Consider the following 26,428-nt stretch of genomic DNA (forward strand, 5'->3'; position numbering starts at 1 on the left):
GAGACTGAGGGGACCACTTGGGGGGGAAATACCATAATCTATATATGCAGATGTATGCGGCCCCTCCCTTCAGACTAGTCATGTCAGGGATCGAAGTGGGAGAGAGGCCGTAGAAGACGGTGCCATTTTAGAGCCGCTTCCAGAACCGGTGGGAGCATGCCTTCCTCGAACGAGGGCAGATCTAATTATGGGAAATGGCCGAGAGCCATTTAGAACACAAGCTGGTACATCTGAGATGGCAGTAGCTTTAAGACAGTTGGTAGCACTTTTGTCCAGAATGGGTTGTGGTTCTGAAGTAATAGCCCTTGACTTGTGTAGCTTGTAGATCGGCTCTGAAAGTAGTTCCCAGGAGAATGTGATTTCCTTTTTGTATCTCCAGTGCCTGGCACATTCCCAGGTAGGTAGAGTTCACTTAATAAATACTTGGTGAACTGAATTGATTTGAAAGAGGAAACCTGGAAGCTCACAATTGTCAGGGGACTTCAGAACTGACCCTTTTCCATCACTATTGAGTAAAGCTAGTATCTGGCTTCCCAAGATGAACACTTTGAACAACCACGCTGATCTGGGCGCATATGTTCTGCAGTGTTTCTTATAGAGTCAATTTCATTACCACCATATATAGTCACACCTGGTCTTCATAGATAGAGCCATGGATATCATTACCATATGTGGACTCAGAGCCCAAGTCCACACCCCCTGGAACAGGCCACCATGTCTCTTAGAACTACAGATTGAACAACCACATTCAGACTCAAGTTTAACTTTTCTTTTTCTAAAAATCACCTCTCCTTTTCAGAGAACAACTTCAAACGGATTGGGCCCCCCATGGAGGCAGCTCCTGAAAAACTCCAGAGGATTGAAGTCATCCCAAGACCTGTCCCACAAAACCTTCACCAAGCCAGGATCCCTCCTTATCCTTTTGTTCACCCACCCTTTCCTCTGCCTCCGGTCCGCCCCATGTTCAACAATATTCCCCTCAACTTAGGTCCCATCCCTGCCCCCTATGTCCCTCCTCTGCCAAATATGCGAGTGAACTATGAATTTCCCCCAATCAATGTCCCACTGGAGCACAACTTACCTATGCACTTTGGTCCTCAGCCACGTCATCGGTTTTGACAGGTGGGCTAAACACCTGAAGTGAGAGTGCTGCCCAGGAGGGCCATCCCATGTAATGGCCCTCCTTCTCCCAACTCCCATCATTATTCCACAGAACTGAAAGGAGCAGCCTGAAAATCTCCCCCAGTTAAATTTCATTGTGGGGGTTGGGGTGGGGGGAGAGGTGGTGTTAGATACACAGCCTAGTTCAGATGTTTACCCCACTTTGTTCCCTTAAAACCAGTAACTGCTGCTGAGCCCGTAGAGGTGGAAGTTTACAGATTGGGCTGCCAAACATGACTAATTTGGGGCCAATTTTCCTTTTCTTTGGTAGTGATAGTAGAGAGACCCACCCAGGCCCCAAACTCTCCCCAGGGTCCTCTCTTCTTTCCCCGTCCCCCCAAAATCTCTCTCTCACTCTCTTTTTTTTCTCTCTTGCCTTTTCCTGTATTTAAAAGTGTAAGTAGTCACTGCTCTTTTAAGTACAGCTGAGAATAGAAGAGCCCAGGATCCCTTGGATATCAGTAACAGGATTTGCCAGTGTGATTTTGGGCTCAAGGATTCCAGGAAGGAGAGGGAAGTAAAACCTAACCTGCCAGAAAGCGACCAGCACAGCACATAATTTGTCAGTAAGCCTGACAACCCTGTGCTGTCCATTAATTCCTTCTGAAATTGTCCAAAAGGAGATAGAATGATGTAAAAGAAAAGCTGCTTTGCCTGCCCCTCATCAGAACAGACAACAGGGAAGTCACCACCAGTGATCCAGGAAAGGAGGACTTCTAGAATTTTCTAATTAAATTGAGACTTCTCCACCCGGGCTAGTTAATGAAAATTTGAAAGTACATTCAAGACAATTCATACATCTAGGAGAGAGATGATAGGCGGTGGTTCATTAGGAGCTCCCCTTATAATGGCCAGTGTCTTCCCCAGACTCCCACTAGGGGTTCAAAGGACAGTACTTTGCAATGAGATATTGACCTCCAGTCTAGTCCAGTGGCAACCAGGTGTAATTAAGGAAGGGAAATGATCCTTCAGGCCTCTCGGCTCAGCTCCTCCACCCTGAGCAGAATAGGTCTCCACTGCTTACACGGCTCAGAAAAACAGTGCCTGAATCCTCTAAGAGGAAGCGCCAGTGCTAGTCCTAAGCTCCATCGGCCACGGAGTGGAAGCCCAAGGCCTGTCGTAGTTTTGTTAACCTGCCCTCTTCTCACTTTTGTTCTGTCACATAGTCCAGTGGGAGGGAGCTCCCTGGAAAGTCACATGTTGTATATTCCCTGATCTGAGGGAGGGGAAAGATGTTAATGACCGGTACTTTATAAACACAAGAGGCCCCACAGATGAAAAGGCTGAAATTCCTCTCCCCAAATCCCAGTGCTGGATTTCATCTTACCTCTTGAGTGTGACAGCTTGCACTATAAGTGGGTGTTGTTCATCCAGAAAGGTTTTCTCACTCTCTTCCCTTAAGCCCCATCCCTTTCCCTTTTCTACTGCCTCAAAAAAAAAAATCACTAAATAATATTACTGTTTAGGACTTTGAAAATAAACTTCTGACCTGATTTGTTTGCCCCATTCTTCTCTGATTATCTGTACCCCGCTTTGGTTCTTACTCCTTGGAAAATCCATTTTTCTAGAGTCAGTTCTCCCAGTCCAAGCCACTAGCAAGAGCTGGTCTTCAGCGCCTTTAGTTGTCACCCTCCTGGCAGTTAACTGGGACAGTCAGTGTCTGTGCTGAGCGTTACCGTGTGTGGGCCTCCTCCTGATGCTTCTACTGTCCCAGTGCTGGGATGATCTTTGGTGACGTCAGAACCACATAGTTCACTAATTCTCAATTTTTGCTGCTAAGTTTTGTTATATAAAGAGAAAGGAGAAAAAGTCTATATAGGGATGTAAATTTCTGAATGCTGCTTAGCTGGTCTTTATTCAGGTTAAAATTGCACCTTACCCTAAAAGATATTCCCTGGACAGCCAGGGGCAGGCAGGCCAGCATGCTGTTACACTGTACTTATGGAGGGGCAGGAGAGAAGACTGAGCATCCCACTTCTTTTTGTGTATCCAGTTTCTCCTCAACGTTAATGTGATAAGTGCTTATATGTAGGTCTTAGTTATTAACGTTTCTAAAGTCTTTTCCTCAGGAAAAGTCTTGGCCTCTGGCTCTAGAATATAGCTTACAGTTTAGGCTTTAGGACTTGTGGCACTTCCTTCTGCAGCTTTCTCCGAACCTAGTTTGGAAGACTGGCCCATGGTGATATTTCAGTCACAGAATGAGCCATTTTACGTGCAAGGGTCTAACCAGTAACTTTCCCCCACTTCCATTGCCTGCTGAATAGCTTACTTTTATTCCCTCCAATTTCTCCCACCCCACAGATTTGGAAAATTATTTTCTTTGTTCCCCTTTGCCATCAGCCTTCTGTGTATAAACTAGAACATATTGTTGCCAGTCCACTTGCTTTTGTTCCCCTAGTGAATCCAGCTGAGCCTACTTGGGGTCTGACTGGAGGCTTTCCTCTTAAATGTCAGACCCCCACAAAGGTTAGATAAAAGTGCCCCTTTCTATTTCAAGCATCATTGCTGTAACAGTAAAGGCCTCCCTGATATTAGTGAGGATACCCTTACAGCTATGCCTATTGGCATTGGTATGTCAAATGCCTAACATAGATATGAAGTCAGTGGGCCTTTAGGCAAGAAAACATTTCCCCATTAACCAGAATAGAATTATCTGACTTACTGGTGATCAAGACGTCACCCATCAACCAATTAGACATGCTTCAAAGATCAGAAAGAAAAAAAAATCTGCTCTCCAAAGAAATGCCTTTTCATGCGTCTGCCTTTCCACATGATGATCTATTAGGACCTAGTGTTTGGAGAGTGAAAACTATCTTAGGATTGGTTCAAGAGATGTGACAGATGAGAGCAAGGAAGAACTTTGAGCAGAGGGCTTATGGTCCAGATTTGTATCTGTATCTTCGGGAAGAGCTCTTCTCTGTATCTTCTTCCTTCCCCTCAGGTCCAGTCATTCCTTACAGATTTCCAACTGATGATCACTTGAGGGACATGCCTATTTGTCTGCCTAAGGTTCGGTACTAGCCCTGATAACCAGTGCCTTTTCCATCGGTATTTTTGTGACATGCCTCATGCATGTGTCACGGATGTGCCTTCCGGGGCAATTGATTGATTTCTCACAAAGCACAGGAGCTCCTTTTATTGTTATTGTTAAAAGATGGTTCCCCCAATAACTTCCTTTGTGACGGTGGTTGTAGGGACCATAGAAGAGGCTTGAATCCTAGAATTTTCCAATTGGAAGGTCACTGAGCCATGATTTCCTTTACAGCAAGCTGCCCCGTCCAGGTTGAAGTGTCAGGTTTCCCATCAGCCGTGTTCATTCTTGCCCTGATGCTCTGTGTGGGCATCTCTTACCTATGGAGGTATGTGCGTGTACAGTCAAGCTTGGCTGTGCAGTAGATTCAGAAGGCAGTAGGTGGCAAGTGGCTCAAGAGGACAGTGAGTCAAATGAGCCATCACCTTGTTAAAACCATTTACCGTATAGTTTCTGTTTGTTTGCATTGCTTTACAGTGTGTATGTGTTAACATGTTTAAATTGGGGGAATGAGACAGAAAAACATTGGGTTTTGTAACAGCTGGGGAAAGATGGATGATTTTCAGGGTGGCTTATGTAAGACAGGTCCATGGAAAAGCCCGGACAAACCCCTCCCTACCCTTGGAAACCTCTGGCGTGGCTGTGTTGGTTTGTGTGTAGCTGCGCTCTTGTAGCTGGGGAAAATGCTTGACATCCACCATTGATTCTACTCAATGTTGAAGCAACATGATGATATGGAAAGAGCACAGGATTTGGAGTCAGGAGACCTGCATTCAAATCCTGGCACTGCCTTTGTGACCATACGCAAGTCACTTGACCTCACTGGGTCTCAGATTCCTCATCTGTAAAATGATGGGGATTGGGCTAGGTGACCTATTCCGTCCCTCCTAACTCTAAAACTTCTTGGCGACGATCTCTTGCATCCTGCAACAGAAAATCCCAACAGCCAACTTGACTTAACTCTGCTCATGCTCCAGATGATACTTGGGTTTTAAAAACAAACAGAAAGCCTTTTTCCTTATCATTAGCTACCTAGTTTTGCAAAACTTGCAGAGTGAATATTACCACGTGACAGATGGAGGGGGCTTCAGTGAAAAGAGAAGGAATTGGGCAAGTGCTTGTTTTTGATGGTACGGATGGTCACCACCACCTAGTTTTAGTATTGCCTTGTTCTGTCTGTCAGTGGGAGCAGTTTTCTCTGAGACAGAACTCATCCTCTCCCAGGGCTCTTGCTTTGGGAGGCATATTGTCGCAGAGAATCGTCTCTCTGCCCTGCACTATAGTGAAGGGTTATTGGAGAGGCCAAAGGGATCAGATTCCATCCCACTAGCAGGCAGTCATGTGCACACATAAAAATGACAGGAAGTCCAAAGCAGTTAGCCCAGCTCCTGAAAAGAGCAAAAGCAAACAAGCCCTCCTGATCTTGCAGGCTCTGCCTTGTACAGCTTGCCTCCTTTTATTCCACGATCCTGGCTGGCTGTCTCCCAGACTGAAGCAGCTGCCTGCAGGAAAGGTCTCCTCGGTGAGCAAGGCTCCACCCTTCCCCAGTTAGAGTCCCATTTTACTTGCCTTAATGGTGGAAAGAGGAATTTAGTATTTGCACTTAGCAAAACATTTTAAAATTGTAAAGAATTGTGCATGATCTACAACTTTGTATAACAATAGATGAAATGAATAGGTGGTTTATTAAAAATAAATATTTTTCTTTACCTTCTGGTAGTATAAAATAATAAAAAAAAAATAAAAGCTGTTATGTTTTCTTGTGTGTAAAAAGTCTGTATTATATGTAATTTGGATTTTTTTGTAAATAAATTTTTGTGCACTCTGCCTATTTGTGATTTCTTCTTAACCGTTGCAGGAAAATGAAATAGCTGAGTGCTGTCAGAGCAGATAATGTAGGTGGCAGCAAGTAGAAAGAAGTTGGTGCCCATTGTTTTGCCAGATTCCCTTGGAAGTGATTACAAACTCCAAAGAAAATATTTGCTTGTCCTAGAGTTAAAAATGAAAGTATCCAAGAGCTAGGGCTTTAAAAAAGAAAAAAAAAACTCTAGGCTTTGACCCTGACAGTAACAAAACCAAGAAGGGTTTACTCATGCACAGCTGGGTAAATTTTCCCACCTTTGCTACTCCCAGTGTGAGAAAATAAAACAGGTGAAATAAATAAGTGTCGTGGTAATCTGTCTTGATTTCTAAAGGAGTTCAGCTTGGAGAACAAATGTTTGTCTTTTCCGCTGGGCCCCTCTCAAGGCTTCTTAGGGGGAGTTTTGATGAGGCTGTGTCCATGTATGCCCTTGATTCAAAGGATAGGCAGAAACCTTCACCCAGACTCTTCAAAGCAAAATGCAATTTGCAGGATCTTAATTCTGAACTTAAAATGAGGATGGAAAAAGTGAATCGTTACATCTGGCTGCCAAGATTAAAGAGACTAAAGTGGAGGATGACAGAAAACTCCTGGGGACTGAGGGAGGGGGCAAGATGACCAGCATTGGAGAATTAAACTAGTGGAATCTAAATGTCAAAGTTGGAAGAGACCATGGGCCGATCCCTTCGTTTCACAGATGAGGGATGAGGAGAATTGACTTGGCAGAGGTCATACAAGTTATTGTCAGATTGACAACCAGAACCCAAGTCTGGCTCCTAGATCCAGGGGGTCTTGCCTTGCTTGCCTTGGTTCCCTTCTCCTTTTTCATGCTGCCTCTCCTTTGTGGAGCTCTTGTCTCCTCCTTTCTCTCAGTTCAATCACCCATTGACATGACTTGGGGAGCCCTTAATGCAGTGTGAGAGGGTCAGGTGCACTGGATGGAAGAAAGCCCAGGGTTCTGAAGGAAGGTCAACAGTTCATCTCTATAGGCCTGCCCTGCCTACCGCAGGGTTGTGAGGTGAAGATCAAACAAGATGTGTGGAACAAGATACCAAGTATGTATATGTGGGCCAAGAGGCTTGGGTCTCAAATCCTCCACCCTTGTGACCGTGGGCATGTTATTAAACCTCCGAGCCTGTTTCCTCATCAATAAAATGGGTAATTTTACCTTTTGTAAAGCATTTTGTGAGACTGGAAAGGAATTGCCTATCTAAATCCTTCACAAATTTTAAAACACCATATAGCTATCGATTCAATGTGTTAGACAATACATACAAGTTCTGGCTGCACATGTGAGAGTAGGGTGCAATTGAGAAGACTGGTTCAAGTCCTGCTTCTGACAAATACTAGCTATGTGACCCTAGGCAAGTCACAGTCTCTACTAGCAGGAGCTCACATTGTAAAAGAGGAGAAAACATACAGAAATGTGCACAGAATCAGAATAAACAGTAATTGAATACAAAGTAGCTTAAGAGACAAGTACTATATTTCACCACATAATCATGACCTGGTTTTGCATAGTCTTTTTTTTTTTCCAGTCCAAAAATTGGTTTATAACCTTTCATCATGTAATTGTCAAATGGTATAATTCTGTTGGTCATGGCTACTTACAAGGTAAACAGCAGCAATACATTCACCAGTGGCATATGGATATGCATTTATTTCTCTCTCGTTGCAAGGTGCGAGCCTAGAATTCTCAGTGCATGCATATTGTTGGTATATTTCCAAAAACCAACTTGCATGGTTTGTTTAGAGCACTGAAGTACTAATGGTTTTGTCATTCAACCCAATGAAAAGCCATAAGGGCAAGGAGAGTGGGGCAGGCAGGCGAAGCTGCCATGAGTAAGTCTCATGATGGGGTAAGACTTGTTGCATCTTTCTTCAATAGCTAGTTAATACGGTTCGTCAACCAGCAATACACATGGGCAAAACATTTTTTTCTGAAACAGGGAAGTATAAAAACTACCTGTAGGCTTGAAACAGAAAGTGATTATGTTCGCTAAATAGCATGGAAACAGAGCTGTGGAAGGACAGTTATCAGTGAGTGAGAAGTTGGTGGGAGATTGGCAGAAACTAAAAGACAAAGGGCAGCTAGGTGGCACAGTGAATAGAGCACTGGTCCTGGAGTCAGGAGGACCTGAGTTCAAATCCGACTTCAGACACAACACAAAAACTAGCCATGTGACCTTGGGCAAGTCACTTAACCCCAATTGCCCTACCCCCCAAAAAAACTAAAAGACAAGTACCGGCAGAATTATTTAAAAGCCTAATATAATGATTGCACCCCCAGGTTTTGCAAAAGCTACAATGATTATTTGGTGAAATTCCGTAACTAGCATTTGGAGAGGATGAGGAAAAGGTTCAAGTTGAAGGTGGTCCTTGAGCTGCATCTTCAAGGCATACTTAAGGAGGGAGAGATAAGGGTGCTGGCCAGTGTACAGGAGATGGGTTGTCGTGTATAAAAGAAGGCCCATTTGGCAGGATCAAAGTGTGCGGGAGAGGGAGCAATGCCCAGCGAGTTTGGAAACCTATATTGGGTCTAAGTGTGTGAAGGGCTAATAAAGCTAAACTTTGGGGTTTGTATTTGCTTCTAAAGGCAATAGGGACCTACTGGAGGTGGAGAATTATCAATAGGAAAGCAACATGATCAGATCTATGCTTAAAGAACATCACCTTGGCAGCAGTGTGTAGGATGGACTGAAGTGGGAAGAAACAAGATAGGGAGTCCAATTAGGAGGCTATTAGAATAATTCAGACATGAGATGTTGAGGGTCAGAACTAAAAAAGGGGTCAGATATGAAGCAGAAACAGCAAGATGAAAACTGGATATGTAGAATGAGGGAGAATGAGTAGTTAAGAGAGTAATACCAACTCTTTAAACCTGGGGGATGGGAAGAATGGTGGTACCTTCAACAGAGATATAGAAGTTTAGAAGTGGGGAGGGAAAAATGATTAAAAATTCAGTCCTTTTCATTGTGACCCTGTTTGGGGTTTTCTTGCCAAAGCTACTGGAGTGGTTTGCCATTTTCTTCTCCAGTTCATTTTACAGATGAGGAAACTGAGGTTAAAAGGGTCAAGTGACTTCCCCAGAGTCCTATAGCTAGTGTCTGAAACTGGATTGGGCCTCGGGCATTCCTGTCTCAAAATTCAGTGTTCTATCTACAATAATTAAAAGAGATTAAACAATCTTTGGACAGGGTAGGTTTCAGATGCCTCTGGGACATCCAGTTTGAAATGGTAATTTGATGATGCAAGTCTGAAGGTCAGTGGAGAGACTAGGACTGGATATATAGATCTGGGAGTCATTGCATAAAGATGATGAGAGTTGAGGTGGTTACCAAGAGAAGAGTCTAAAGAGAGAAGATGGTGTAGGCCATGCTTTTAGGGACCATGCACAGATAGGGGGCATGATATGAATGGCGAACCAACGAAGAAGAAAATGGGGAAGGGGCAGTCAGCCGGGTCGGAGAACCCAGAGACACCAATGCCACAAAAGCCGAGGAGAGAGTATCCAAGAGGGGAGGGTGGTCAACAATGTCAGGTGCTGCAGACAAGTCAGGGAGGAAGAGGATAGAAAAAAAGACCATAAAGATGGGGCAATTGAGAAGGCATCGGAACTTGGGAGAGAGCCGTTTCAGGTGTCGAAATGGATAGAGCATGAATCTAGAAGATTCGTCTTCATGTGTTCAAATCTGACCTCAGACACTTCCTAGCTGTGTGACCCAGGACAAGTCACTTAACTTTCTTTGCTTTGATTCCTCTTCTGTAGTCCCTGACCTCCAGGCATTTATAGAAGAGAAAGACATAACCTACCAGAAAAGTAAATTCAAAGTGTAAAAGTTAACCATTGGAAGAATCAGGATTACAGAAATAAAGCTTGTTAATCCTTTCTCTCCAAAAGACTCCAAAAGTTTCTTCTGACATAGACCTCTAGTCTACTAGCCCATACCTGACTTTGGGAGGGTTCTCAAATTTCCCTCCATTTCTCGTGGCCCAGGTATTGACAAATCCCTTCTTTTGCTTAATTCAGCTGAGACGAAGTTGAGTTTTTTTTTATTGGTTTTCAAAAAAAAAATTTACGGATAACTAAAGGGGAAAGTAAATGAAGACAAAAATAGCAGAAGGCATAGAATTGAAGAGGTCCCAAAGCCCAGGAAATCTTGTCACAATCTAGCTTCCGAGGGCTGAACTGACTGATCCCTCCTCTCCCCCCATTCCTGCCTAACCTTAGCATTGATGCTGTCAGTCAATGCATTCCTTGTAATGGCTTCAGGGCCAAGTATCTCCCAATCCCCATTAGTTTAGGGCATTAGTTACAAGTATCATTCCCTTCCAGCCTGGGGTTATGGATTTTAAAACATCTTGAGAGTTCATTCATCTAGCAATTTTCTTGTTAAATCATTTTTCAGTTGTGTTGGACTCTCCAGGGGATTTTCTTGGCCAAGCTCCTGGAATGGTGTGCCATTTCCTTCTTCAGCTCATTTTACAGATGAGGAAATTGAGGCAAATAGGGTGAAGTGACTTGCACAGGGCTACCCAGCTTGTAAGTGTGTGAGGCCAGATTTGAACTCAGGAAGATGAACCTTGCTGACTCCAGGTCCAGAATTCTATCCACTGTGCCACCTAGCTGCCCCAATAGATATTTATTGGGCAACTATTACCTGTGCCAGTGTTTAAAAATAAGATTTGGTATTAATTTCCTTGTTCTAAAAAGTACAATCATGCTTCTAAATAGTGTTGGAATGGGCCTTTCTGGTCTTCTAGGAGACATTCTACCTAAGAAGTCACAGTCATTGTGTCCTGATCCAATAAAAAGACCCAATATCCTGCTATGCCCAGGCCAGATCCGGTAATGGGGGGTTGTCCCCAGTACTGGTGGCCTGACTTCAGTCTCAGCTCTGATTTTCAGAGAGACAATCAGGGCATTGAATGTGGCACATATGGGATGCCGAGGCGGGTCCCAATATCCAATAACAACAATACTAATTCACCTTCATATAACATTGTACAGTCTTAAAAGAAGAGAGCATCACCTGGGCTCCATACCTTTTAAATTCTTACCAGGGCTTCAAAATCAAAAGAATATTCATCCTTTACATCAATTAAAAGTCAGACTCAATAACACTAATTAACCAGCACTAATACAGCTCTTGGTTTTACATTTATTATTTCATTGGAACCTTTCATCCTGAGAGGGCTGTGCTATCATTATCCTTGTTTTACTGAGGTTGAGGAACTTGCCTAGGGTCACATGGCTAAATAAGGACATGCAGCAGAATCTGAACACAGATTTTCCTGACTCCAGCACTCTAGCTGCGATTGTCCCTAGTAGGTAGTTCAGTAGATCGAGCACTGGTCTTTGAGTCAGAAGGACCTGAGTTCAAATCCAGCCTCAGACACTAGCTACAGGACCCTGGGGAAGTCACTTAACCCTCTTTGCCTCAGTTTCCTCATCTGTAAAATGAACTGGAGAAGGAAATGGCAAACCACTCCAGGAGCTTGGCTAAGAAAACCCCAAATGGGATCACACAAATGAAAAGGACTGAACAGCAATACCTCCTTTCAGAGTTGTTAATGCATTTTCTTCTCAACAACTCTGTGAGGTCAGTAGAACCAAATCGATTTGCCACCCTTGCTACAAACCCCACCCCCAGCCCACTCAGAGACATAAATTCACTCTCCCAGGTTCACACAGCTAGGTGGCAGAGGGCGACTATGCACCTAAATCCAGCAGACATTCTGCTAAGCCATGCTGTCCATTCTGCAGATCTCAGCCCATGCCTGAACACCCAGCAAGTCATCAGCCTTTGATAAAAGTCACCCCCTCCAGAGGCAGCTCAAAGTGTTAGAATCCCCCCCCACACACACTTTTTCATCAAATCTAAATAAACTCAGCAGCAGCTTCCACCCATTGCTCTGAGTTCTGCTCTCTGGGACCATCCAGAATAAATCAAGTCACTCTTCCAGGTGACAGCTGCCTATCATGGGCTCCCCGGTTCCTCTCTTCTCCTCAGTTACCTCAGTGGAAGCCCCTCCTGACCAGCCCCCTTGGGAAAGACATTCCTTAGTTTATGAAGTGTCTTCTTTCACAACATGACTAATATGGAAATATGTTTTGCATGATTGCACATGTACAACCTGTATCAAATTGGTTACTATCTCAGGGAGGGGGAAAGTGAGGGAGAGAGGGGGAAAATCTGGAGCTCATGAGAAGTAATTGCACACACACACACACACACACACACACACACAGCACCACATGTCGTGTGATTTCATTTCATCTGAGTCCTTAACAACTGGTCTGAGCTAGCATTGAAAGCCACACCCAATCCAGCACCTGGCATTTCTTCCTGCTCCCAGATGTGAATGTTCTGCCACAAACAAAGTGATCTACTCATTCTCCTTCTAGCACAATTGAGGTTCTCCTGGTCAGAGGTCAATCAATACACTGACATTGATTGGTCACTGGGAATAAAAAGGCAAAAATGAAATCATCCCAGCCTTCAAGGCTTACATTGCATTGGATGGGATGGCCTCCCAAATATTCTTCTATCAATCTTAAGCAGAATTTCTGAGCTGGAAGGGACTTTGAAAATCATTTTGTCACCCCCACCCCATTTCAGCCACATCTGACTCTTCATGACCCCACTTGGGATCTTCTTAGGTGGCACAGTGGATAGAGTGCCAAGCCTGGAGTCAGGAAGAACTGAGTTCAAAGCCAACCTTGGATACTGTGTGACCTTGGGCAAGTCATTTAACCCTATTTGCTACCGTTTCCTCATCTGTCAAATGAGCTGGAGAAGGAAATGGCAAACCATTCCAGTATCTTTGCCAAGAAAACCCCAAATGGGGTCACAGAGTCAGACACAACTGAAAGGACTCAAAGCCAACTCCCTCATTTACAAATGAAGATACTGAGGCTGAAAGACAAGAAGTTACTTGCCTCCAGGTCACAAAGTTAATTTGCAGCAGGGTTAGTATTAAAAGCAGGGGTATGCTGGAGCCAGTTCATAGAAGCTCCCAGGAGCTTATAGTTAAATTTTCAGTGTGAGCATTTATGACTAGCAGTCAGAAAGTGGAAACTATACAAATGAAGGTTTGATTTATTGTTCTGTTGATCGTCTAGACTTAAGAAAATGATGTAGAAACTGTCAATAATGCAGATTAAATTTAGAGTGTTCTGTGAATAGAGCACTGGCCCTGAAGTCAGGAGGACCTGAGTTCAAATTTGTTCTCAGACACTTAACGCAAAACTAGCCGTGTGACCTTGGACAAATCACTTAACCCTCAATTGCTCTATCTTCCCCCCTAAAAAAAAAAAAAGTAAATTTAGAGTGTGTCCATTCATACTTTTCAGAGAGCCCTTTGTTAAACATTTGCCATCATGCTCTTGATTAGAACCCAAGTCTTTGGTTCCAAGTAAAGTGTTTTCTCCTCTATACAGTGCCTACCTATGGGGCCTTCAACGCCCCTCCACTCACCTCCCCCTCCTCCCCATGAAGCCTTCTCTGATCACTACTAACCTTACCAGTCCACACTGAACCCTCTTCATTGCATTCTTTTTATTTTCTTTTTCTTTTTTTTTTGGACGAGGGAGGGCAGGGCAATTAGGGTTAAGTGACTTACCCGAGGTCACAGAGCTAGTAAGTGTGTCAAGTGTCTGAGGTCGGATTTGAACTCAGGTCCTCCTGACTCCAGGGACAGTGCTCTATTCACTATGCCACTTAGCTGCCCCTCAAAGAGTTTATATTCTAGAGGAGACACTGCCTCTCGGGGAGTAATGGCTAGGAAATTTTGGTCTGGGAAGTGACTGGGATGACAGGTAGACCCAGAAGACCGTTGACTGACACATCCTTTCCTGAAGCAGCAGCAATGTTAACTGGCTCACAGTTTCCAGAGAACTAAAGCTGATCTTCTGCTTCTCCCTGGACCACCTACCATAATGCCTGGCACGCATTAGAAAGACAGACATTCAGCCAAAAGAAAGAGAAGATGTCATCAAGAAATGTGTAAGTGAAAATTTAAAAGATGGTGAGAGATTGAGGGATAACCAGTGTGTTCCACTGATATCCTTGAACACAGCATCTACCTCTAGGGTTATTGGGAGGCTCAGATGAGAATAATTGTCGAGGGCTTAGCACACAGAGCCTGGCACATAATATAAATAGGTATAAGTATAAATATTAATCGGCATTAGTTACTATTATTATTATTGAATGTATGAAAATGCATTCATTAAGCAATTCCTCTGTGCCAAATGCTATGCTAAGTTCAGTGGACATAAATAGAAAAGGGAGAGATTCCCTTTTCTCAAGGATCTCACACTCTGATTGTCTCCTCCAAAAGAATCCCTCATCAAAAGATGACTCTGTCATCCCCATTCTTTCATTTATTTTCTTTATTTTTTACTATGTATCGGGTGGATCCAAAAAACAGTCGTTGCAATCATGTGATCAGACAAATAAAAACAGAAATGCACAACATAAAAAGACATAAATAAGGATACTACATTATGCTGAAAGAAATCATAAAAGCCATACGTAGACAACATACCAATATCAAATACATGATCCAAATGTCTTAGCATCTATATTTATAAAAGAAAAACGAACTAAACTGCAAGGAAACATGGACAGTAATAGAACAGTAACCAGAAATTTCAATGTCCTCTTGGTTTTGGTCTATCACTTATTTCCAATCTTTCCCTGTCTATCGGCTCCTTCTCAATTACCTGCAGACGTGCCCATGCCTCTACCATCCTCAAAAAAACCCTCACTTGACCCTTCCAGTCTCTCTAGCTGCTGATATCTCTTTGCCTTTTGTAACTAAACTCCTTGAAAAGGTCACTCCACTTTCTCTCCTCTCACACTCTTACAATCCAGTTTCCAGCCTTATCATTCCATTGAAATTGCTCTCCCTAAAGTTACCAGAGATCTCTTAATGAACAAGTCCAATGAGAAAACTTACTCTTTGTCTTCTTGACTGATCTCTGCAGCCTTTAACATTGTCAATCACCCTCTTCTCTCCTTGATAACTCTTCTGCCAAGGTTTTGGGGACCCAACTCCTTCCTGATTCTCCCGCTACCCATCTGACTACTTCTGCTTAGTCTGCTTTGCTAAATCCTCACCCAGATCATTCCCTTTAACCATAGGTGTCCCTCAGGTTCTGTCCTGGGCCCTCTTCTCTTCTCCCTCTATAGTCCTTCATTTGGTAATCCATCAGCTCCCATGGATTTAATCACCCTCTCTATCCTGACAATTCTCAAATCCACCTTTCCTGCCCCAAACTCTCCACTGATCCCCAGTCTCACATCTCCATCTGCCTTTCAGACATCTCTAAATGGATGTCCAGTAGACATCTTAAACTCAGCAAAATGGAGCTCATTATCTTTTTCCCTATTACTGTAAGATGGGTAGAGGGCAATACCATCCTCCCAATCCCTCAGGCTCATAGCTTAGGAATCATCCGCCACCCCTTACTCTCTCTCACTCCGCCATGTCCAAGCTATTGCAAAGGCCTGTCGATTTCACGTTTGCAGTGTCTTGAGTATGCCCCCTTCTCTCCTTGGACACAGCCACCCCTCTACCTCCCATCTTGAGTATCGCAATAGCCTACTGATGCGTCTGCTTGCCCCAAGTCTCCCCCCACTCCAGTCCATCGTCCATTCAACCACTAACGTGATTTTCCCAAAGCACAAGTCCCACCGTGTCAAGCCCAGCACCCCTCAATAAACTCCAGTGGTTCCCAATTGCCAGCAGGATCAAATACAAAATGCACCATTTGGCATTTAGAGCCCTTCATAACCTCGTCCCCTCCCATTTTCCAAATCTTCTCACATCCTGCTTTAAGCATGTGCTCTTCAATCCAGTAACTCTTGTCTCCTGGCTGTCCCAGGAACAAGATACTCCATCCCTCGGCTTTGGGCGTTTTCTCCAGCTGTCCCCCGAGCTTGGAATGCTCTCCCTCCCTGCAATGCCCCTCGGCTTCCCAGGCTTCCTTCAGGTCCCAACTCCCTCTTAACTCTACTGCCTTCTTACTCTTATGCATTTCCTGTTTCTCCTGTAGTTTGTGCATATGTGTTTGCCTGCTGTCTCCCCATTATGTTGGAGAGACTATCTTTACTTCTTTCTGTATCCCCAGCGCTGGCACACAGTAGGTGTTTAATAACCGTGATTGATGAATTGACATAATATCAAGAGAGGATGAGGAAAGCCCCCAGGACTTGGGGTGGGCACTCCTCTTTCCCCTCGAGTATGGATGAGGGTTACACAGGATGGAGACCTGCATTGTTGGAGCGGATGCCCGTATCAGGGAGTCCCAAATCTATCGAGCACTAATTGGTGAGGAGGAGGGGCGAGATCTCTTACTTCCCAGTTTCACATATTTGTGCTGGGATTCTTCAGACTTTCCATTGCTCTCATTCTTGCTTATGGTTTGCTTCCTTGGCCTCTAGCCTAGCGGGCCTGTATGGCCTTGGCAAAAATTTATCTTCCACAGGATGGGGCCCTTTCAGAAATATGGCAGAAATAATTCCAAGCAAAGGAAAGTTTTACAGATGTAGTCATGTATTTCTTTTGCTAGGGAGAAGGGAAATGATATAAATATGTTTTATGCTTTGTGATTACATCACATACAGCAAAACTTTCATATACTGCAAGATGGGGTGGGGAAGTATTTATACAAAAAGTGTGAATAAGAAGATCCATGGTGGGGGCGGGGTCCCTTGAACAAGAATGCTCTGCTCACCTGTAATACTTCTAGGCAGGGGTCTACTCATAAATGTTTAACAACCAGCTTATGGGGGGCGTGGAAAGCTTGTTTGACATACTTTTAGCTTAAATTGCATTGTTAACATTTTCTTAAGTCTAGACAATCAACCCAATGATACATTAAGCCCTGATGCACTGATTGCTGAGATTTAAATGCTCACATTTTAGCATTTGAGTACTTGTCAGAGCTGGTAGTACACCCAGGGTCATAGGTGAGCCATGCAAACATTCTCTATGACTTGGAGCTTATCTAAGAGTCGATTCTGGGTCCTCCATCAGCCATCCCTCTAAAGATGCTGAGTGGAGCAGGGAGGAGGGGGAATGGATCAGAAAGATGGGCTCTGTGTGCCAGGGAATGACAAGAGTCCATCCTTTGAGAAGTACCAGAGTGTTAGATTTTGTTTGTTTGTTTTGTTGGGGTGGGGGGGCAGGGATCCAGATCTTTACTTCCATTGATTTGGTGAATTCTATATCAATGCAGATTGACAATTATTCTAAGATGTACAGTCAGAGAGTTGAGTTTAAGTGACCTGACCAGGGTGACTCCACCACTATGCATCACAAGTGGGACTTCTGAATTCTAAGGGCAGCTTTCTCTTCACCACATCATACTGCCTGCCTCTCGAGATACCAGGATACATGAACCTCAAGAAACAGGGTTTCAAATCCTGCCTGTGACATGGTGTCCAAGACAGTTATGTATTCTGAACCTCTGTTTTCTCATCTGCAAAAGGGGCATAATAATTCCTGCTTCTACATACCTTACAGGGTCGTTCTGGGGAAAATGTTTTGTCAGCCTTAAAAGCACTTAAAGAGATGGGAACAGTGATTGTTCTCTGGTGATGGAGGCCTCTTTAAGGGCTGGGCCCTTCAAACCATCTGCTCCCTGACAGCTGGGGTGCACTAGGAAGTGGGAGCCCTAGATGTGGTATAAATCACTGCAGCCACTCCTGGAGAAATGAGGCTTCAGTTATTGGTTTTTTGATTAAGTGCTTCCTCCCCCAGGGAGAGGCATGGTCAGTGGGAGAGAGCATTACTTTGTTTAGAAGATTTTTATTGATATTTTTAATCACCTAAATTCCCTTCCTCTCTCTTTCTTTCTACCCCTTCTCAAAGACCCATCCCACATGACAAAGAATATTTTAATAGTATATGGTCAATACTTTTAAATATTTAGTATACGAAAATTAATGTTAGTATAAAGTAAATAACAAAATGAAAAAAAAGAGGGAAAAAATCAGCAAAACCAATTAATACATCAAAAAACACTGGAAATATATAGGATGTTTCCAAGCCCACTGACGTTCCAACCTCTCTGTCCAGGGATGGAGGGGCTTCTGTGTCTCTTCTTTGGGGCTGTGCTTGGCCCTTGTAATTTTGTATTTTTTATTGTTTCAGGATTGTTCTTTCCATTTTCAGTGTTTTAGGAAGGAAAGACACAAACAAGTCTTTAAGCACCTACTACATGCCTGTCTTTACAATAACCCTGGACAATACCAGGTGCTATGTTTATAGCTGGGCAGCTCGGTGGATAGAGCACTATCCCGAGAGCTACGTGTAGCCTCAAGGCCTAAGGTTCCCCATCCCTGACCTAGAGTCAGGAAAACCTGAGTTCAAATGCAGCCTCAGACACTTACTAGCTGTGTGACCCTGGGCAAGTCACTTAATCCTGTTTACCTCAGTTTCCACATCTGTAAAATGAGCTGGAGAAGGAATTGGCAAACCACTCTAGTATCTCTGCCAAGAAAACCCCCAAAGGCGTCACAGTCAAACACAATTGAAAACAACCAAATAACAACAAGATTATTATAGCTATTTAATAGTTGAGCAAATTGACACAGACAGAAGTTAAGTGACTTGCCCAGGGTCACACAACTTGCAAGTGTCTGAGATCAAATTTGAACTCAGGTCTTCCTTCCCAACTCCAACTCCATTTATTCTCTTTTTATTTGTTCTATGTGTGTGTATCTATTTGTGTGTGTACTTGTCTCCCCCGTCAAAATATAACCTCCTTTCATTTCAATTACTTGTACTGTTCCAATCATTGTATTTGCATTCCCAGTCCTGGCACACAGCAGGCATAAATGCTTTTGGTTGGTCAACTGTAACAAAGAAAAACTGTTAAGCAAACAGACAGACACAGTGATTACATCTGACCTGCATGCAACCTAGTTCCCTACCAGCCCCCATCTCTTTATGGAGAGAAGCAGATTTCCTTGTTTCTTTTCAGGGGCCTTTGGTCATGACAACTATAGGATTTTAGATTTAGACCTAAAAAGGACCTCAGAGGCTGTCTAGTCCAGCCCTTTCTTTTTTTTTTAAATTAAATTTTATGTTTATTTTTAGTTTACATCATTCATTTCCACAAGATTTTGAGTTACAATTTTTCTCCCCGTCTTTTCCCTACCTACTGCCCCAAAACAACAATCCCACTGTCTACCCTGTCCCCCAATCTGCTCTCTCCTATATCTTCCCCCACTCCCCCTCCAACTTTCTGGTCTATATATTAAAATTTTTTTGCTTTTTTTTTTTGAGGTGGGGAGGGCAGGACAATTGAGGTTAAGTGACTTGCCCAAGGTCACACAGCTAGTAAGTGTTAAGTGTCTGAGGCCGGATTTGAATTCATGTCCTCCTGACTCCAGGGCCAGTGCTCTATTCGCTGCACCACCTAGCTGCCCCAGCCCTTTCTTTTTTATAGATGAGGAATCTGTGGCCCGGGTGGCAGCACAAGGTTAGGTATTTTGCCCATTATCTCCTAGGGAAATGGTAACCATGTTGTGGTTGTTCAGTTGTTTTTGGTCATGTCCGACTCTCCATGACCCCACTTGGGGCTTTCTTGCCAGAGACACTGGAGGGGTTTGTGCTATTTCCTTCTCCAGGTCATTTTATATATGAGGAAACTGAGGCAAACAGGGTGAAGTGACTTGCCCAAGGTCACACAGCTAGTAAGTATCTGAGGTCAGATTTGAACTCAGGAAGATGAGTCTTCCTGATTCCAGGCCCACCGTTCTATCCACTGCATCACCAATGATAGTTGTAGGAAATGCCAAAGTAGAGATCAGTCTGAGACAAATTTTGAATCTATTTTGATTCACTGAAATTAGGGGAAATTTTGATTAGTCTTAAATTTGGGTATAGTCTTTTCATTTACTTTATTGAAGTCATTTCATATCCTGGTTCTGCCTACTTCGATTTATATCAGTTCATATGAATCTTCCCTTGTCTCTCTGCATTCCTCATAATAAATTTTTTTCCTTATGGCTCAATAATATGCCATTACACGCCCATATCTCAACTCGTTCAGCCTTTCTCCAATCAGTGAACACCCATTTCATTTCTGGTTTGGCTTTTGTTTGTTTATTTTGCTACTCCCAATAGTACAAGGTGTATTCTTCTAAGGTTTTGTCTTATTATTCCCTTTGACATTCTCACACTTCAGCCTATCTGAATATACCTCAACTGGAGAGCAGGGACAGGATCCATTTTAACTCTGTGTCCCAAGTCTATCACAGAATTGGTACTTAATATTTGTCAAGTCTTCAAACATTTAATGAGCCCCTACTACGCGTCAGGCATTGTGCTAAGCACTGGAGATGCCAAAAAAAAAAGTCGAAAACAGTCTTTGCTTTCAAGGATCTCACAGTCTAACAGAAGGACAACATGCAAACTATCTTGGAAAGACAAGATACATATGGGGACAATCAGCAGAGAGAAGTCACTAGAATTAAGGACGTTCAAGAAAGTCTTCTTGGGGCGGCTAGGTGGCTCAGTGAATACGGTATTGGCCCTGGAGTCAGGAGGACCTGAGTTCAAATCCAGCCTCAGACACTTAACACTTACTAGCTGTGTGACCTTGGGCAAGTCACTTAACCCAATTGCCCTGCCTTCCCCCTCCAGAAAAAAAAGGAAAAAAGAAAGAAAGTCTTCTTGTAGAGGGTGGGATTTGAAGGAAGCCAGGGAAGGCAGGAGGTGAAGATGAAGAGAGACACTGTTCCAGGCATGGGAAACAGCCAGTGAAAATGTCTGGAGTCAGGAGATGGAATGTTTTGTTTGTAGACTAGCCAGGAGGCCAGTGTCGCTGGATCAAAGAGAACATGGCAGGGAGTAAGATGGGAAGGCTGGAAAGGTAGAGAGAGAGGTTTAGGTAATGAGGGGCTTTGAATGCTAGAGATTTTGTATTTGATCCTGTGTCAGACCTACATTTTTTTTAATTAACTTTTTGTTTGTTTTTCTTTTTCAGAGGGGGGAAGGCAGAGCAATTGGGGTTAAGTGACTTGCCCAAGATCACACAGCTAGTAAGTGTATCAAGTTTCTGAGGCTGGACTTGAACTCAGGTCCTCTTGACGCCAGGGCCCGTGCTCTATTCACTGGCCACCTAGCCGCCCCTATCAGATCTACATTTTAGGAAGATCTCTTTAGTGGCTGAATGGAGGATGGACTGGAGTGGGGAGAGACTAGAGACAGGCAGACCCACTAGCAGGTTATATCCATAGTCCAGACATGAGATGATGAGGGCCTGTACCAAGATGGTGGAAGGGTTGAAGGACAGAAGGGGTGTGGGGAGTGGGAGATGCATGAGAGATGTCACAAAGGTATAATCGAATGAAATAGAATTATGGCTGAAGAAGGAGATTGAGAAACAGGAGGGAAGCATCCCAAGGCAGACCATGAAGTGGGCTTAAAAATCTAGGGAGCCAGTGAGAGGTTGGGACAAGTGACTTCCAAATAAGACATACCCTGCCCTGTCCTGATCCTCTGGGGGCCGAACACTTGAGCTGAACAAGTTTTTCTAGGGCTATGTTGACAGATTGCCCCCTTCTGTTCCTGCTTCTCTCCTCTCCCTCCCTTTGAGGCAGCCTGCTGAGACTGCTCCCCTATCCCCAGCCTCCACCACCAGCTGTCCCCAGTCCCCTTAACCCCTTCCTCCCAGGAGCCCCTGCTTTGCTCCTAACCACGGTCCCCCAGGAATGTGGAGAGGCTCAATGTAGCAGCTGTGAGAGGGGGGAAGGGGAGCCCTGGGAGTAAATGGGTCTGATGGGGTCAGGTCTAATTACATTTAAAGCCACTCTCCAAGAAAGGGTCTTTCTAATTGAACATTCACCTTCCTGGTCTAGTAAGCAGTACAAAGGTACCATTTCCTGTGTCAGATCTACCAAGCCTGGGGTAAGAGGGGTCTTAATAATCGCAGCTTAAGGGTTGGGGAAAGAACATTACATTTGAAGACAGACAACTTCGGTGTGAAATCTGACTTAACCATAAGGCTCTCTCTGTGTAGGCCTCAGTCTTCTCATTGGTCAAATGAAGTTGATGACAATCTCAGAACCAGGGAAGAAATGAGCAAATTACCTTCCTTTTTTAATGGAGAGGTGGGGGACTATGGGCATGGGATACTGTATACACAGCCAGAAGCAGTGGAAATATTCACTGGTTTTAATTAACTGCTTGTTTTTCTTCTTTGTTGCAGGGTAAGGCTCTCCTGGAAGGGGGGTATAAACCAGAAATTATTTTGATGTTCAAAACCAAACAACCCAAAGGTATCAATAAAACATTTTTTTAAATGAGGCAGCTGGACGATATGGCCTTTAGATTTCCTTTCAACTTTAAATCTATGATCCTATGGAGCTCAAATTTCTAATAGAAAACATTTTGGGGCAGCTAGGTGGCCCAGTGAATGGGCCCTGGAGTCAGGAGGACCTGAATTCAAGTCTAGCCTCAGAAACTTGATACACTTACTAGCTGTGTGATCTTGGGCAAGTTACTTAACCCCAATTGCTCTGCCTTCACCTCTCCAAGAAAAATTATTTTAAAAAACCCAACAACAACAAAGAACATTTTGTTCCCAGCAGCCCAGTGAGGTAGAGAATGGAAATGCTTTATTAAAAAAAAAATGCCAAATTTTATAGAGGCTAGAGAGCTGAAATGATTTGCCCAGAGTCATATAATGTAATATGTGTCTGAGGCAGGATTTGAACTCAGGTCTTCCTGATTTCAAGTCCAACACTCAGAGAGGAATTTAGCTGAATGTATAATCATGAGTTGGATCAATCACTTCCTTCAGTAAAGGTCTTGCTTGACACCAGAGTTATAGATTTGGAGAAATGGTAGACTATAGAGGGGGTATGCTATGTTTAACAAGCAGCTCTCTGAGAAGATATAGCCCACTTTTACGTTTACTCTGCATTATTAACATTTTCTCTATCACTTTCTGAAATCTAAACAATTAATGAAACAACAGACCAAGCCCTGATTTGTCGCTTTTGTGATTCCTGTGGTGTGAATGCTCACACAATTTAACAATTGCTAGTATTGAGCTGACTCCTAGACCCCTGTGATCATATGAAGAACAAACCTGGCCTGGTCAAAGAGATCTCTGAAAGAACCAGAATTGTATCAGGGCCAGAACTCTGGGCCTGGAGTCAGGAGGTCTGGGCTCAGTTTTCTGCACTGCTTTCATTAGCCGTCAGACCTTGGACAAGTTACTTTATTTCTCAGTTTCTCGATCTGTGAAATGGGGATAACAGGTTTAGAAGTGGAAAGAACTCCAGAGGCCTTCTAGTCCAATGCCCTCCTTTTACAGATGAGACTGAACCACAAAAATGAGACTAAAAACAGTACCTGCCTCCCCGGGGCGGGTGGTTTTCCAAGTCATTTCAGTCGTGTCTGACTCTGTGTGACCCCATTTGGGGTTTTCTTGGAAAAGATCCTGGAGTGGTTTGCCATTTCCTTCTCCAGCTCATTTTACAGATGAGGAAACTGAGGCAGAGTGAGGTGACTTGTCCAGGGTCACACAGCCAGTAAGTGTCTGAGGCCACCTTTAAATTCAGTTCTCCCTGAGTGGTGGTGAGGATCAAATGAGATAGTTGTAAAGTGCTTAGCACAATTCCTGGTATACAGTAGGTGCTTAATAAATACTTATTTCCTTTTTTCCTCTGATACCTATTCCATCTAGCCTTACTGGAGGCATTGTAAGGAAGTGACGAAATATTTATTATTCGGAGTAAGGAACTAGAACTTTGGGTCTTGAGAGATAGGGATGGAGACCTGAAATCAGGGCTGGTTGACCACAGGTAAGAATCAGAATCCCTTTAAGGCTGGGCTTTTGGAAGCCTAGGAGCCAATCATTCATTCCTTATCCAGTGTTTATCATGGGTCCCTGTGCTAAGCATTGTGGGAATATCTTCAAGTAGCTGACAGTCTAGAAGCCAGGTCAGAATTGACCCAAGCTAGCCAAATGGGGCTGTTGGAGGAGGGTTCTGGAGAGCAATACTAAGATCAGAGAGGCAGCTAACGGGCTGCCCTCTGTTTTAGGAAGAGCTGGGTTCAAGTCTCGCCTCTGGAACACACATTTGTGTGATCATAGCCAAGTTCAGCATCTCAGAAAATTCTTAGACTGTAAGTCAGTTCTCCATTAGGAGCCATGCAGGCTCTTGAGTAAAGGGACATAACATGATTGTAGAGTTTTCTTTTTGGGGGAGGGGGTGCCTCAGTTTACCTATGCACAGCGTCTGGAAAAGTAGAATATTTTTCCATCTTCAGATATCCGTCCTTACCACAATCTGGTCCCAGGGCCATGAAGACATCTATCCCCTGAAAACATCCCCACCCCCCTCCTGCTGCCCTGCCCTGAGAACAAGCTTAAGCTTTGTAGTTCCCCATTCATTCCCATGCCCTTGCCCAGCTGGGGCTTTCCAGTGGGGAGACAAAGGGGCCCAAAATGGGGGAATGGGATATTTTTTCCCCTGCCCCCCAGGCCAAGAGCCCCCTGGTTCCCTTGCTTCTGTTCCCTGCCCCCCTCCTTAGGAAAGTAGCACAAGCCAGCATTCTTGGGGGAAGCAGAGGGGCCCCTGGTCGCCGCTTTGTCTCTATTAGATGTCCTTTTTTTAAATTATTTAAAAATAAATGGACTGCGCTGCCATGACCTTTCACAAAGGGTTAAGCTGATAGTAGCTAAGCTGGTCCCACGGGGCCAGGACTCTTATGCTTTACCTTGGGCCCCCCCAAGCAGACAAGAGTCTAGGCCTGGTGTGGAGGGGCCACTCTCCCCTCCCCCTTCTCACTGGGACTTTATGAAGGAGGAGGTCTCTCTATATCAGGCCAAAAACAATGCAAAGGGCAAGAAGGCCAGACGAGCAGGCAGCTTTGAAAGTTACCAGTTGAATATAAAAACAAACAGATTTGGAAAAAGGTAAGGATTCTGATCAATGCAGTGACTAGTCCCAAGTCTGGAGTCCCCGGGTGAAGCACACAGCCACCTCCCAACAGAGAGCCATGGACTCAGGCGAAGAATGAGACACACAGTTTTGGGATGTGGCCACTGCTGGAGTTTGTTTTGTTTGATGATACGTTTTTGTTACAAGGTTTAGTTTTGGCTTTTCTTTCTCATTTGCAGAGGGGGAAAATAGGAACAAGAGAAAAATAAATGCTTGTCAACTGAAAAAAAAATTTTTTTTAAATTAATTTTAAAAGTTAATGCAAATATAAGAAACAAAAAAAGAAAACTACAGGTTGTTTATATTTTAGAATAAAAGCGTACTGTACACAAGACCTGCAATTTCATTTACTCTTTTTCTATTCTACTATGTGTATGGAAATGCCCATTTTATTTGGTGGTTAAATATAGAATAATTTTTTCTTTTAAATCAGGCCTGACTTCATTAATATTTCTCGACCCAGGCTTTCCAGTCTCCCTTGAAACAGTCTAAATTTTCTGAAACTAGAGGAATAAAAATGGGGAAACTGAGGCAAAGGACAACACTGCCCTCTTTCCTTCCTATCATGAGGCGAGCATAACACTGAGCCCACCACTTCTGACTCCTGCCATCCAGGCCAGGGTGAAGGCTTCCACATCCCTGTAGATAGATATTTTTGAGAATTGGAAAAGTCCAAGAGAAGGAAGAAACAAGAGATGGAAGAAACAGAAAGAAAGAGAAGAGACCAAAAAAAAAGACAGTTGGAAAAAGACACTCGGGGGAGAAAATGAGAGGCAATCAATATCCATTTATAAAATGCCTACTATGTGCCAAGTGCTGTTTTAGACATTGAGGATACAAAGGCCAAAGTGAAAGCTTCTGCCCTCAAAGAGGGTAAATCATGGGGTCTCTCTTAGCTCTCTAATAAAGGTGAGGGTTGGTGCTGGAGGTTCTGAAGTGTATATGGAATTATGTCTGCTCTGGTGGGCATCAATGAACAGGACGCCCCCCTCCCCACTGCTAGAGGCCAGGTCCTCTTCCTTGTGGGGTCAAACACCTGGGTCCATCGACTGCAGGGAAAGGTCACTCAGGAGGCAGGGCCTGGCTGTGCCTTCTCTGTCTCCATCCCTCTCTCTTTGTTTCTGTCTCTCTGATTCTATCAGTTTGTCTCTTTCTCTACCTCTGTCTTCTCTCTCAATAATTCCCCAATGTGCCCCCCTTCCTGGTCACTCTTTGCCTCAGGGATGGGGGCAGTGAGGGTGGGGGTGGTGAAAGTGTAGGCTCATAAGGAAATGGAAAGCAGGGGAAAGAAAAAGGTCAGTCCAGCCTGAGGAAATTGCCTTCAGGAGGCATTCAGACAAAGCCACCCTCTCCTCAGTCCCCCTACACAATATCCATTCCTCCCTGCTCATAGGA

General features: G+C 43.9%; 1 protein-coding gene across 1 annotated transcript in view; it reads left to right on the plus strand.

Annotated features, from left to right (window-relative positions):
* The window catches only part of RNF216 (ring finger protein 216), a 196,629-nt gene extending 190,610 nt beyond the window's left edge, over positions 1-6,019 (plus strand). Inside the window, exon 17 of the mRNA XM_069084744.1 lies at positions 800-6,019. Within this exon, the coding sequence (XP_068940845.1) occupies positions 800-1,119 (320 nt within the window). The 3' untranslated portion in view covers positions 1,120-6,019. The remainder of the gene's footprint in view (positions 1-799) is intronic.
* The last annotated feature ends 20,409 nt before the right edge of the window (positions 6,020-26,428 follow it).

This window comes from Petaurus breviceps, unplaced genomic scaffold, assembly GCF_028583685.1.
Source record: "Petaurus breviceps papuanus isolate PSGF00001 unplaced genomic scaffold, PetGlider_PUasm1.0 175, whole genome shotgun sequence".
Classification (NCBI taxonomy): Eukaryota; Metazoa; Chordata; class Mammalia; order Diprotodontia; family Petauridae; genus Petaurus; species Petaurus breviceps.